Source organism: Anopheles aquasalis, chromosome 2 (genome assembly GCF_943734665.1).
Source record: "Anopheles aquasalis chromosome 2, idAnoAquaMG_Q_19, whole genome shotgun sequence".
NCBI lineage: Eukaryota > Metazoa > Arthropoda > Insecta > Diptera > Culicidae > Anopheles > Anopheles aquasalis.
The window spans coordinates 43,977,501-43,990,000 of record NC_064877.1 but is presented as its reverse complement, the minus strand read 5'-3'; the positions used below and the strand labels follow the sequence as shown (position 1 = coordinate 43,990,000).

At 50.7% G+C, this 12,500-nt stretch overlaps 7 protein-coding genes across 8 annotated transcripts in view; 3 read left to right on the top strand and 4 right to left on the bottom strand.

Annotated features, from left to right (window-relative positions):
* The window catches only part of LOC126581054 (5'-nucleotidase domain-containing protein 1), a 4,085-nt gene extending 3,829 nt beyond the window's left edge, over positions 1-256 (bottom strand). Inside the window, exon 1 of the mRNA XM_050244485.1 lies at positions 1-256. This exon is cut by the window's left edge and continues 3,829 nt beyond it. The gene's annotated coding sequence lies outside the window, so the exon portion shown is untranslated.
* LOC126581066 (U7 snRNA-associated Sm-like protein LSm10) overlaps positions 1-843 on the bottom strand; it is a 5,149-nt gene extending 4,306 nt beyond the window's left edge. Inside the window, exons 1-2 of the mRNA XM_050244498.1 lie at positions 661-843; positions 474-591 (exon numbers count right to left, since the gene is read on the bottom strand). Of these exons, the coding sequence (XP_050100455.1) occupies positions 474-591; positions 661-803 (261 nt within the window). The 5' untranslated portion in view covers positions 804-843. The remainder of the gene's footprint in view (positions 1-473; positions 592-660) is intronic.
* A 193-nt stretch (positions 844-1,036) lies between these two features.
* Positions 1,037-6,251, top strand: LOC126581044 (Golgi apparatus protein 1). Of its 2 annotated transcripts, none has more exons than XM_050244474.1 (5): positions 1,037-2,992; positions 3,062-3,914; positions 4,126-4,879; positions 4,949-5,055; positions 5,143-6,251. In XM_050244474.1, exons 1-5 carry the CDS (start codon positions 1,551-1,553, stop codon positions 5,308-5,310), a joined length of 3,324 nt encoding a protein of 1,107 aa, XP_050100431.1. In that variant the 5' UTR covers positions 1,037-1,550; the 3' UTR covers positions 5,311-6,251. The 2 variants fall into 2 exon arrangements, with proteins under 2 accessions (XP_050100431.1, XP_050100430.1); XM_050244473.1 differs by having other exon boundaries at positions 3,062-3,929.
* Positions 6,252-6,262: 11 nt separating this feature from the next.
* On the bottom strand, positions 6,263-6,919 carry LOC126581067 (uncharacterized). Its single transcript, XM_050244499.1, has 3 exons — positions 6,886-6,919; positions 6,503-6,824; positions 6,263-6,430 (listed from the first exon to the last, which is right to left on the bottom strand). Exons 2-3 carry the CDS (start codon positions 6,744-6,746, stop codon positions 6,279-6,281), a joined length of 396 nt encoding a protein of 131 aa, XP_050100456.1. The 5' UTR covers positions 6,747-6,824; positions 6,886-6,919; the 3' UTR covers positions 6,263-6,278.
* A 36-nt stretch (positions 6,920-6,955) lies between these two features.
* LOC126581063 (flavin reductase (NADPH)) lies at positions 6,956-8,164 on the top strand. The gene is made up of 3 exons (XM_050244494.1): positions 6,956-7,147; positions 7,246-7,632; positions 7,726-8,164. The coding sequence occupies exons 1-3, from the start codon at positions 7,075-7,077 to the stop codon at positions 7,872-7,874; spliced, it is 609 nt and encodes a 202-aa protein (XP_050100451.1). The 5' UTR covers positions 6,956-7,074; the 3' UTR covers positions 7,875-8,164.
* A 293-nt stretch (positions 8,165-8,457) lies between these two features.
* Positions 8,458-12,119, top strand: LOC126581046 (conserved oligomeric Golgi complex subunit 1). Its single transcript, XM_050244476.1, has 3 exons — positions 8,458-8,686; positions 8,765-11,285; positions 11,864-12,119. Exons 1-3 carry the CDS (start codon positions 8,547-8,549, stop codon positions 12,095-12,097), a joined length of 2,895 nt encoding a protein of 964 aa, XP_050100433.1. The 5' UTR covers positions 8,458-8,546; the 3' UTR covers positions 12,098-12,119.
* A 173-nt stretch (positions 12,120-12,292) lies between these two features.
* Positions 12,293-12,500, bottom strand: part of LOC126581070 (uncharacterized) — a 628-nt gene continuing 420 nt past the window's right edge. Inside the window, exon 2 of the mRNA XM_050244501.1 lies at positions 12,293-12,500. This exon is cut by the window's right edge and continues 211 nt beyond it. The gene's annotated coding sequence lies outside the window, so the exon portion shown is untranslated.

Here is a 12,500-nt window from a genome sequence, read left to right as displayed (position 1 = left end):
GAGCGCATTCGCAAAAGGGCAGCTATGGCGTGTTCCCGAAATAAATTCACAATCGCGACCGTGACCGTGACACGCTCAGCTGTGTTCCTGTTCACACCACACTCGCACACGCGACGATCCCTTCTAGCTAATCTTCGTCCGTAGCGAGTACATTTTCACTTGTTCTCTAAGTTCCCTCCAGATCGATTTGCCGCATCATCACGGCACTGGCACGAACGTACTAAGGGATCTCGCGAACTGCTGCTGCTGTGCTAAGTGCAACCGAAACGGGCGGAGGCTGCAGTGAGATTGTTTTTGTTTTCATCAAGGTCATCGCACCTCTTCTTTGTTGTGCGCCACCCTTTTCATTGCGCATCCTCGCGGACAGTCAGCTGTCAAGCGCGAGCGCGAATTGAGCGAACCGTTTCGCGGGGGTGTTTTAACGGCAACTCAGTAGTAGCACCAAAGATATGAAATCTTTTTCGATGGCTTACCTCTTGCGGCAGATGGATACAGTGCAGGTATTTCGGGTAGATCATGAAGTTATCCATCGGGAACTGTTTCCCCTTCTGGTCGATGTATACCACATTCTCCAACGAAATGTTCATGTACCTGTGGGTACAAGGAGCAGATAGTTAGTGTTCTCGAATTATGCCGGGTGTCGCCTTCCGCTAAACGAACCCATCGACGTGTATGACCGTTCCGGCGACGGAGGTTTCGTTCCGCAGATCGATCAGCACATTCCGGTGGACCAAACGCTGTACCAGGCCGGTCAATTCGTTGAGGGAGTTTAACTTTTCTCTGTTATCTCGTTCACGATTCATCACTCGCTCTAATTTAGGGCTGGTATAGTGGAAATAAAGTAAAAAAAAGGGTGGATTCTGGTTTTCCGGCTTCCGGCGAACAGCTTGTTTTGTTTTTCAATTTTGTTTACATCTCGAATCGGTTCAGACTCCTGTCAAACCGTGCTTGACGTGTCGAAACCGATTTAATCGGTTCTTATCAACCACTTTTTTTAGAATTTATTTATCTAATCTAGAATAAATTAGAAACCGCAATTCCCGCGGGAAAAGTGAAAAATATAAATTTCCGTTCGCAAAACTGTTCCACGAAGGCGTCTCCTGTGAATCCAACGCCAGCGGAACGGTCCACGAGCTCCACCTAGACCTCTTCTCGGCCAGTTCTCCAAAACCAGAACTGTCAACTTGGACAGCGGCCGCTGTTTTCTGGTTTTTTGGTTGCGGATTGCCCTCTCCTGTGCGGTGTTTGCGTAAAAAGAATCTTCTTAACACCTGATCCGTACATCGCTGCTGGTTATGGTGGCAACGCGATCGTAAATCTAGTTGAATTCCTCATCCCCACCTGTGATCGAAGAAGGACACACAATCTTATCGGCAAATCAGTGCCACCTCGACCGAGCGGCGGTGGGTGCGGCAAGTGATTATGATTTCCTTCCCCGCAACGTTTGCCATCAGCTACCACCACCGTTGTTGCTAAAGTTGCGCCTACTGAGGAAGGATCCTCGGCGGTAACAAAACTAGCCTACTAGCCGAGCTAGCATCGAAGTGACCATGGCCACCGGACATCCACTGCGGATCGCTACGGCCGGTGTGCTGGCAGTGCACTGGCTCACGATCGTCATGGGTGTGGATGTGGCATCCGTCGCGCTGAAGTTGATCGACGAAGAGGCGTGCTCGCAGCTGAAAACTCTCTGCCCAAAGATTCCCGCCACCGCAGAAGACCTGAAAGCGCTCGAGTGCGTTCGGTCGCTGCCCACGGATCAGATCGAAACGCTCGGGCCGGAATGTCAGCACCTCATCTGGACGCACACTTCCGCCCTGATGGACGATGCCAATCTGAAGCGCATGATTCAGCACGGTTGCCCCAAAGATTTCGCCCAATTCCCCTGTGAGCCTTCCGGTGAACCGGGCCAGTACCTTGCCTGCATCATCGATCACCATCAGGTTGCCAAGGGCAACGGGTGCATCGGTTACATTCAGCGGCTCGAATGGGTAGCCTTTTCCGATTACCGGCTCATTCGCCAGTTCTTGACCGACTGTTCGCAGGACATCGAGGCACTCGGGTGTGGCCGTGTCTCGGCCGGCAAGGAAAAGGTTTCGCAGGGCGAAACGGTAGCCTGCTTACAGAACTCACTGGACAATCTGAATGTTAAATGCAAGCGACAGGTGCTGCACCTGTCGGAGGTCCAATCGGAGGACTATAAGCTCGACCGGCAACTGTACCTGGCGTGCGCCAACGATGTCTTTCGCTTCTGCCAATCACCGAACGGGCAGGGACAACCGGCGGGCCAGCTGTTGAAGTGTCTCGTCAAGCACCAGAACGATGCGGACATGTCGAAGGCCTGCCAGCAGCAGCTGATCCGTCGCGATCGGCTCGTGGTGCACGACTACAAGGTGTCCCGCGGGTTAACCCGTGCCTGTAAGGAAGACATCAAAACGTACCGGTGCCGACGTGGCGTGTCCGACGATAAGGATGTACGGTTGGCGCAGATTTTGCTGTGCCTCGAAGCGGTACAGAAGAACAGCACCAAGCTGATGCCGGAGTGTGTGGCCGAGATCAACGATCACCGGCGGATGCTGCTGACCGACTACAAGCTATCGCCCGAAATACTGACCGGGTGTGAGGGTGATATTGAGAAGTTTTGCAGCAACCTGGACGCTGGGGGGAAGACGATCCACTGTCTAATGGAGCACGCACGTGCCCGAAAGAAGAAGGAGCGCCGCGTAACGGATATCTGCCTGCGGGCACTGGAAACGCTGGTTAAGATAACGGATGTTGGTGAAGATTGGCGCGTGGATCCGGTGCTGCGAAAGGCCTGCAAACCGGTAGTAGACATCGCCTGCTCCGATACGGATGGTGGTGATGCTCGGGTCATGTCGTGTCTGATGGAGAAACTCGGTACGAACTACATGAACGTGGAGTGTGAATCGGCCCTGCTGCAGATCCAGTACTTTGTGGCACGTGACTTCAAACTCGATCCCCAGCTCTACCGGTAAAAAAAACGCTAAACCACGGCCGAAAGAACACATTCTTTATGATGATGACTTCCTCTACTCCACAGGAACTGCAAGGAAGATGCCATACGATTCTGCAAGGCGAAGAAAAGCTGGGCCGATCTCGATACGGCACAGATGGATCCGGAGCGTGGACCGCTCATACTGCCCTGCCTGCACCGGTACGCGTACCCGGAACGGGACGAAGCGTTACGCTTACGGCCCGAGTGTCTGCAGGAGGTGAAGCGCGTGATGCGACAGCGGGCAAAAGCGGTCGATTTGATACCGGAAGTGGAGGATCAGTGTTTGGATGATCTGGCTTACTTTTGCTTCGACAAGACGGCCCGCGGTGAGGAGATGCAGTGTTTACAGGACAATCTGGAGAAGCTGCAGGATCCGTGCAAGGCTGCCGTGTCCCGGTACACCGAGGATGAAGCGGCCCACGTCGAACTGAACCCGATCATCATGACCGTGTGTGGCGGTGCGATGGAACGGCACTGTGCCAACATCCTGAAGACGGGCCGGGACGAGGGCGAAATGATGGAATGCTTGATCGCGGCCAAGAACACGCCCGAGCTCAGGGACGACGTCAAGTGCCGGGCTGCCATAGAGCATTTTCAGATCATTTCGCTTAAAAATTTCCACTTTACCTTCAAGTTTAAGGAAGCGTGCCGCCAGCACGTGTCCCGATTCTGTAGCAAGTGCACCACCAAGTACGAGGTAGTGGCCTGCCTGAGCGAGGTCATGCGGAATGATACGCTACGCGAGACAAAACACTCGATACCGAAGGAATGCCGCCAGCAGGTCCGTGCCCAGTTATACCAGCAGCGGGAGAATATTGATTTCGATCCGAAACTGAAGGCTGCCTGCAAGGCCGACATCGAGCGCCACTGTTCGCAAATTCCGCACGGTTCGGGACAGGTGAATAAGAACAATGCAAGTGTGCCATTCCGTTACCATTAAATCGTCTTCTATCCCGGTGTGTGTGGAGTTTTGCCAATTCTTTGATTTGGCCATAGCTTCTACGGTAGCTAATCATTTTCACTAATCATCGTGTAGCGCTTTCCTCTGCTAAATCGATCGGCGTGGTAGTTTTTTTTTTTACAAATTTTGCCACTTCTTCTCCTTCTAGGTATTGGAATGCTTGCAAACGCATCACGGTGACCTGACGGAGGACTGTCAGCATCAGCTGTTTGCGATCAAGAAGTCGGAGCTTACCGATAGCTCGACGGATTACACGCTGCTCAATACGTGCCGCGATATGATTCGCCAGTATTGCCACGATACCGAGCAAACGAAGCTGCTGCAGTGCCTTAAGATGCACAAGGACGAATCACTGTTCGATGATCGGTGTCACCTGGTCGTTGTGAATCGTATGATCGAGCAGAATCTTGATTATCGCTTCAATCCGGCGCTGCAAGCCGCCTGCTCGCGTAACATCGCCGAGTTCTGTACCCAGATCGTACGTAATGCGCACCAGAATGAGGAGCTGAACGGGAAGGTGATCGATTGTTTGAAGGGAAAGTTCCGCGAAGGCCGTCTGTTGCCTGAGTGTGAGAAGCAGATGACGGAGGTGCTGCACGAACGGGCTCTGAACTACAAGCTGAACCCGTTGCTGCAGAGCGTTTGTCACGATGAGATACAGGTACTGTGCAGTGCACCGGTGGCCGATACGGAGACAACGAACGAGGATCACGGAGCCGTCGAGGAGTGCCTGAAGCAGGCGTTCACCGACAAGAAGCTCATCAACAGGGCCTGCAAGGTGGAGGTGTCCGAGCTGATACAGGAGGGCAAGGCGGACATCTATGCGGATCCGTTGTTGCAGCGCGCTTGCTCGGTGGATCTGCTAAAGTACTGTTCCCACATCGAGAGTGGCAGCGGTCGACGTAAGTGGCAATTTATATCTAGTGCATCTGTTTAAAATAGTAACACACTTGTCCCCTTTTTGGTTACAGTGCTAAAGTGTTTGGAGGGAATCCTGGAGGGCGAAAGTAAGGCACTGGAAGACGATTGCAAGAGTAAGCTGTTGTCTCGGTTGGAGATGTTCCGTAATGCAGCAGCGGTAAGTGAATCGGCGCTTTCAAAATCAACATATAACACCAAGAGCCTCGGAAATCAATAGCACTTTCTTCACGCTTTTCGATTTCAGTTTGTTCCCCCACCGGAAAGCATCCATCAGCTGTACGCTCAGGTGGTCAGTTCACCGTCCAAGCACTACTTCCTGCTGATACTGCTGAGTTTCGTAGGTTTTGTGTTTCTCTTTGGGTTATTGTGCGGCCGGGTCACACACCGGACGATGGCATTGAAGAACAAGTAGAATCCGTGCCACCCTCCGCTTGGCTCGGTGCCTAATGAAGCTGGTAGTTTTTCTTTCCCCATTAAATTTAACCCCTCCCCTAATTGTGACTGTGTTACTTATGAGTTAAATCAGCATATCGGTTCTTCTAAAGGGGGATCTACGGCAAAGATTGTTTAGTGATTGCTGCTGCCACAGTTTTATGTGATTTCTGTTCGCCGTATGGCTCCCGGAACGGGTTCAAAGCATCTTCTTTGTGCCTAGCGTTCTATGAGCCGGCCTTTCTTTTATAACATTGGCTTTTCCAGAAACGTATTACTTCTTTTGCGTGTCAGTAAACAAAAGAAATGGCTGAAAGTGTTTCAAGATCAGATTCCTGGCCTGAACCGTGGAAAGTAGTGCGTTTTGACTGTTTTATTATTCATCGCGATCCGCGCGTTCACCCCTGCGCGCGCCACAAGATTAGCAGCTACACATTCTTCGTATAGATGAATCATAGTAGGCAATTAATAGCAGAACGAAATGACAAGGGCGCCGTTTTGTATTATATTAGTTAGAGCGTGTACAGAGTGCAAGAGCCAGGTTTTTAAGTGGCATCGTCGTACGAGAAAAATCAGATCAGACCCGGTGATCACCGTCACAGTCAGTGCAGCAGTAGCAGAACGCAAAAGCAAAAGCAGCAACCCCAGTTACAGGTGGGTTGATTTTTTCCCATAGTCAGGCATGGATGGGAAGAAATAGCAACGACATGAGCTCGATGGTAGGACATTTTAGTGAAACGTAAAGACTTTTTTATATATACATAGAGTGTACGTGACTGGTGCATACGGAAACGAAATTGTTACAGCGAACGAAGCGATATCAGCATGCGTCCATGCCTACAGAAATATCTACTTTGTGCAACAGGCTCGATTATGTCGATAAAATAAATAAACATCCAACGTGAGACAACTGTGGCGTTTCGTGGATTTATTGAAACTCGACTCGGCTTATTGTTTCTTCTGATTTAAGACAGTCTTGAAGCGGTTGATGTAATTCTCCCTTGCGGTAACCTTTTGTTCCATTTCCCTTACTTCATATAGACGATTCGCTTGTTCATTTGCCTCTCTAATCAGCTCAGTGTACAGCATCTGAAGCGTGACTGTTGAAGGATGAAAAGGATAAAAGATTATTCAACAGCTCAACAAGAACGACCGTAGGACGTCGAACTCACCCAACTGGTCATCAGACTGGTCCCGGTGCAGTGCGATGAGCTTCAGCGTTTCGCCATTCAATTCGAACGCCTCCTCGAGAAGCTGAATATTCTCGCGGAACTCTTCCATATAGGATGAGCTGGAGCATTCTTCGTTCTCGTCGCTATCGTCCGTATGCTCGCCGTCATCAAGTTCCGGCTCCATCAGAACCTGGCAAAGCCTTTGTATGGCCGCTTCTACCGATTGCGACGATCCCTCTTCCATTTTCTCTCCGTAAATTGTAAGCTAGGCTCTACCTGTCGTCCCGGAGCACTACGATCCACCTGGAACAGCAAAAACCGACTAAAACCAAAGGCCTACTAGTAAACGGATTTTTCAAAACGTTCCTGCTATAATTGGGAACTGTCACGGGCGTGTCAACGATGCCGGCATTTTTCTGTAAACAATTTTTATCAACGAGTTTTGGCTCAGTGCAAGCAGCCCGTGTTTGCCGTGGATTAACCGACGATAAGGCAGCAATTCGCCACAGCAGTATTCCAGCGACATCCCTTGGTTCGAGTGCTCCGAGCGTGCCTCTTACATTCAGTGCAAAATGCAGAAAATCGTGTTCTTCGGTGGAACCGGCATGACGGGGCAGTGTGCGGTGCGATCTGCGTTGAAGAAAGGTAACGGTGACGGTGATGATAGTAGCCAGGGGACAGTGGGTTAGATGTGGAGAGAGAGAGATGTTGTTAATTTAGCCAATCATCGTCCAATTGGTCAGGGCTCTCCGTACGGCTGCTCGTGCGTAACGAGACGACCGTTCCAGAAGATTTTAAGGAAAAGGTCGAGCTGCTCAAGGGTGACGTAACGAACGCGGAGGATGTGAAGAAGGCGATCGAGGGCCAGGAGCTCGTGTGCGTCGTGCTGGGAACACGCAACGACCTCAAACCCACGACGGAGATGTCCGACGGGATGGCCAACATACTGGCCGCCATGAAGGAAGCCTCACTGAAGAAGTTCTCTGTCTGCCTGTCTTCGTTCCTCTTCATGGATCCGGAAAAGGTGCCAGCGATATTCGTCAACATCAACGCAGAGCACAAGCGCATGCTGGACATGGTCAAGAACTGCGATCTCGAGTACCGTGCCGTTCTGCCACCTCACATCGCCGGTTAGTAGCAGCACCGACCACCGGCTCAAGCGTCCGAGCACCGGCGATAATTGATAATAATAATTCTTTCTTCCATCTTGTCCATGGTTTCAGATGAGGAACCGGCAAAGTTTGCAACGGCTTATGATAAAGCTCCTGGCCATTCGCGCGCGATTTCGAAACTCGACCTCGGCCAGTTTCTCGTCGATTGCTTGTTCGATGATGAGCATTCGCGAAAGGTTATCGGTATTTGTAAGATGTAAAGCGTTTTGCGGTGCGAATCACTCTCAGTTAACTTTTCCCAAATAGATTACATCTAGGGTATACAGGTGGTGGACTACGGTTTGCTTGCTGCACAAAAATTTCATCTACGATTTTGGTGGATTGTGTCCGTTCAACAGAAGAGAAGCCAGTGGTTCCCGTCATGTGGGTTGTAATGCTGGCACACTTGAGAAATGCTGTCTCATTCATTTACTTTCAATTGCTTCGTATTACAAAATAAAGAAATCCCTCGTTGGGAAGCAAAGTCGCCAATAAAGTGGTCAAATCTTAATCCCTCTTCAATTAGTTTAGTCGATGGTGCACTGCAAATGATAACGTTGTGTCCATGCTCCTGGATGCGTTGGATACAGCGGAATTCGTTGCACTAGACTAGCTACAACTTAATTAACTGGCAAGTATCAATAATGCCCCTTCCGAATAGTTAGTTGAAATATTAATTGCGGAAAACACGAAAAACATTAATTGATTCCAACGGCTGCTTCGAAAGTTGCTATAAATTCAGAGGCACGCACACAGCTGTTGCCTCCGTCAGTGCGGTGTTTGTTTTGATTCCACCCGTTCGTCACAGTCGGCTGACGAGTTGGCAACTTTTGTGGGAGTTCCGTGCAGATCGAAAACCGCTCCCAAAAAGGCCGGAGTATCCGTGGTGCACGATGGCGAACAGTGTGGAACTTCTCAATATCGATGTGGATAAGCTGTTTAAACAGCACAATGTGGCCGAAATCGATCTCGTCCATAAGCGCCTGCAGGGAGAGATCGAGCTGAAGCGCGAAGAGCTACGCACGATGGTTGGGTATGTTATGGGAGTAGGCGGCGGCTTTCTGCGTGGTTTTTCATGTTAATGTCCTCTCTGGTTTCCCGGTTCATTTAGCGAACGCTATCGGGATCTGCTGAAGGCTGCCGATACGATTGGGGAAATGAAACAAACGGCGGGCACAATCATCGAGAACATCGATCGAATAACGGCTCGCTGCCAGCAGCTGAACGAACACAATCTGATCGGCTTCCGGCGTTCCGACAATGACTACCAGCGGCTGCAGAAGAAACACCACAGTGACCATAGCTTCCACGGGGTGATCGTACAGATCAAGCTGCTTACCAGTCTCCCGGAAATGATCTGGAGCAGTATCGATCGGGAGGATTACTTTGTCGCCACGCAGCTGTTCATCTTTGCCCGGCATGTGTCGACCGGCTTGAATCTGGACACGGAGCGTGAAACGGCACGAAAGTTTCCGGTCGCTGCCAAACAGTGGCAAGTGCTGAGTCAGTTCTTTTACACCATCCAGCAGGCCTGCCTGGAGTCGCTTGGCCGTGAAGAGCTGTCCGTACCCGTGGCATCGAAAAGTTTGGCCAGCTGGTTGCTGCTCGAATCCTGTACCGTCGAGCGAGTGCTGGCCGTTTTTACCGAACGTCGTTCGAAGGCGTTTCTTGCCGTGCTGGAGGAGCGTGCTGGTCCCGAGGTCCCGGAACGGTATGGGAAGGTTAAGGATAAACTTCTCGCCAGTCTGCGCGTGCTGATTGGTACGGTGCGTCTGTTCTACGAGTGTTTTCTCGACGATGGACTCGCTGAAGGGAAAGGAACGGTCGATGGTGGGTTTCAGCGTGAACTGCATCAGATAACGGATGATCAGGCTGTACCGACGATCGAACTGATCCGTTCGGAAGATCCCATGATACTGCAGATGGTACCGGAGGTGATAAGTAAGTTTCGGCCCCGGTTACAGCCCAGTTTCACCTCGGAACTCGCCGAATCCGAGATACGGCGGAGCGCGAGTGGTTTCATCAAAAGCATCGAAGAGGCGATCAGTGAACGTTTGCGCCGATTGGTAAGCATCGTGCCGTCGATAAAAACACTCCACGATATCAAAACGCAAGCGTACACGATAGAAAAACCTTCCAACTGGACAACGATCACCGGGCGGTTAGGTCTCGAGGAAGGGATCGATTTCTACGTCACGTTCTACCAGCGACTGATCAACGATCGAGTGCAGTACATCATTAAATCTTCCTGGAGTGAAACAGTGCGCCAAACGGCAGCCGACCTGTTGCAGCTACTGCAGCAGCCACCCAGCACGGAACTGAAGGCATTCGTTTGGCGCGAATCACTGGAAGATGTGCCCCTCAACCTACAGGCGGCCCTGGAGCGCTCGAATCCGGCCTCTCGCAAACTACTGATGAAGGCAAGGGCCTATCCACCAGCGTTCGTGACACTGTTGAATGCTTTCAATGAACGAGTGCTGGCTCTCGTTCGCGATGTAGCCTCATTTCTGGCCACTTCAACGCGCGCCGAGGTTGAAGATGTGTTGGCCTTCTTTCGCGAGTGCTGCGTAGAGGGTGTGGCCGAGCTTGTAACGACCATCAAGTCGGCCACCGGCTATGAGCCGACAGTTGAACGATACGCACTGCTTGCCCGCTTTCTCATTGCCATCGCCGAGCTGTGTCCGGCATTGCGCGAATGTTTCCTGCCCAACACGACCGCCAGCTCATCGATCGGTAGCGTGTGGTGTGGGCCCACCACACGGAAATCTTCACTTTCCCCGGCAGCAGCAGCCATCACCGTATCCGAGGAAGATCCAGAACGATGGGCCAAGGTGTCTGGATTGCTCGAAGAAGAAAGCCTTCGCTTTTGGAACGTTTGGGTGGAGCGGTTCCACGAATCATGGCCACCACTAGCGGTGGAGGTGGGTTACGGGACTCTGTTGAACGACTTCCCGTCCTGGGAAACCGTAACGATCGAGGAGAACGATGAAAACAACCAACCGATCCAGTCGACGATCCGTGTTCCTTCGCTGCCCAGTATACCGCTGCAGCGGTTCTTACATCACGTGTGCGATCTACTGAACGATGCCATTCCACAGACCATCCCAAGAGCGATCGTGGCCCGCATTGTCGAACTGCTAACGACGGATCTGTGGCGATACTACGAGCAGTTAGCCGCCAATGAGTTTACGATGCAGAACCAAAGTGTCGCGCTGCAGTACTATCTCGATCTACGGTTTCTGCAGCTTATGTTTGTTGGTCGCGAGCAGAAGCAACTATCGGAGCAGTTCACGCAACTGACCGCACGGTTTAAATCGTATGTCGATCCGTTCGATTTCGACGTGTTCTACGCGCATCTCAATACGAACGTGAAACGATCGGTTGGTAAACTGCAGCATTTCCTCGGTGTGCTCGTTTGTCACCCGGAACAGCTGAGCACGCTTGTCGGTGGAACAGCTGCCGGGCAGGGTGGGAAAGTGCTGTTTGATAAAAATGCCAACATACTGGCGCTCAGCTCGAACAGCATGAACGTAGCCTGGTTCCCGCTGCTCCCCATCGTCAGCAAGGACTTGACCGTATCTACCGTTGGTGTGCCGTTGAGTTCCGATACTGCGCTCCTGGTGGACACTAAGGTAGGGATATCGTTACCAAACGACTTTACCATTTATCAGCCACTTGTTCTTCTTGTAACCTTGCGATATCTAAATGCGATTCAAATATCAACGAAGATCATGATCGAGTGAACTTTATTTATTGCAGATATAGCACCATTTTACCACGAAAAATGGTTAATTACAATTCAAAACTGTAAGATCTGCTGCCTCTGATAGGGGACTTAACGTATCTAACTCATCACTTTGGTTTCCGCTTAAATTTATCTTAATTTTGTCATAATTTTACTAAAAAAGAACCTTGCTCGCGAATGCACTAACGGTTTAGCTGCAGACTAAATGCCGACTTGGATGAGCTTGTGTTATGCTATCGAAACCAATCCTGCAAAACCATCCAAGCAACAGTTACAGGGGATTTCACTCTCGTTTGTTGGCTCCTTGACAAACCACCAAACCCGCTCTCGCTAGTCCCTATGACCTCTACAGTGTGTGACCGTGAATGGAACTAACGGATTTGGGGATATTTTCGTTACTAAATTTACACCATGACATGCCCCGGGCTAATGCGTCGTACGTTTCTACCTGCTTTCTACCACCAGGCGGACCAGAGCAAGAAGTGGCCCTCATCCAAGACGGAATCAGCTGGTGCAACGGATCAACGTAGTAACACGGCGAACGTGAGCACTGGGAAGCAATCGAGTAAGGAGACTGCTGCGACTGGCGGTGTTGCTGCCGCTAGTGCAGGCGCTTCGACATCATCTGCGGCTACCGCACAAAATTACGCCAAAGGAGCTGCGGCATTCTTCGGACTTGACAAGGATTGGTTCCGGTGAACAGACCAGCCAGCACACCCGTTTATCCCCAGTTCCCCGAATGATCACATTCTTTGCTGGTATTATTTAAGTTTCTTTATTGTTGTTTCAATTATAAGCTAATAAAACAAATAGTAGATGTAAAAACAGTGGAAACAAACCAGTAAGTGAGAGTGGATGAAAAGATAGAGATGCACGGAGGACGCGTTTGCGATAGAAAAGTGGAAAGTATTTGCGCCTTGAGACGGACAATTTCGTAATTACACGCAATAGCGATACCGGGGGTACGATAGCTGTTCCGGCGGACACATTGCATTGCAAGCCAAACGGATAAATACACTTTGGTAGAGCGAGAAGTATAGAGCGAGAGACAAATTTTCACAGTCCAGACGGAGGGGTAATCACATATCGAATCACGCTAGGT

Bases quoted from the DNA above. Each gene is read 5' to 3' on its own strand.
- LOC126581044 (XM_050244473.1), top strand. From the start codon at position 1,551: ATGGCCACCGGACATCCACTGCGGATCGCTACGGCCGGTGTGCTGGCA. The intron at 2,993-3,061 runs GTAAAAAAAACG...TCTACTCCACAG, and splicing joins CTCGATCCCCAGCTCTACCG to GAACTGCAAGGAAGATGCCA. The intron at 3,930-4,125 runs GCAAGTGTGCCA...TTCTCCTTCTAG, and splicing joins GACAGGTGAATAAGAACAAT to GTATTGGAATGCTTGCAAAC.
- LOC126581067 (XM_050244499.1), bottom strand. From the start codon at position 6,746: ATGGAAGAGGGATCGTCGCAATCGGTAGAAGCGGCCATACAAAGGCTT. The intron at 6,431-6,502 runs GTGAGTTCGACG...ATCCTTCAACAG, and splicing joins CCAGTCTGATGACCAGTTGG to TCACGCTTCAGATGCTGTAC.
- LOC126581063 (XM_050244494.1), top strand. From the start codon at position 7,075: ATGCAGAAAATCGTGTTCTTCGGTGGAACCGGCATGACGGGGCAGTGT. The intron at 7,148-7,245 runs GTAACGGTGACG...CCAATTGGTCAG, and splicing joins GCGATCTGCGTTGAAGAAAG to GGCTCTCCGTACGGCTGCTC. The intron at 7,633-7,725 runs GTTAGTAGCAGC...CCATGGTTTCAG, and splicing joins TCTGCCACCTCACATCGCCG to ATGAGGAACCGGCAAAGTTT.
- LOC126581046 (XM_050244476.1), top strand. From the start codon at position 8,547: ATGGCGAACAGTGTGGAACTTCTCAATATCGATGTGGATAAGCTGTTT. The intron at 8,687-8,764 runs GTATGTTATGGG...CGGTTCATTTAG, and splicing joins GAGCTACGCACGATGGTTGG to CGAACGCTATCGGGATCTGC. The intron at 11,286-11,863 runs GTAGGGATATCG...TTCTACCACCAG, and splicing joins CGCTCCTGGTGGACACTAAG to GCGGACCAGAGCAAGAAGTG.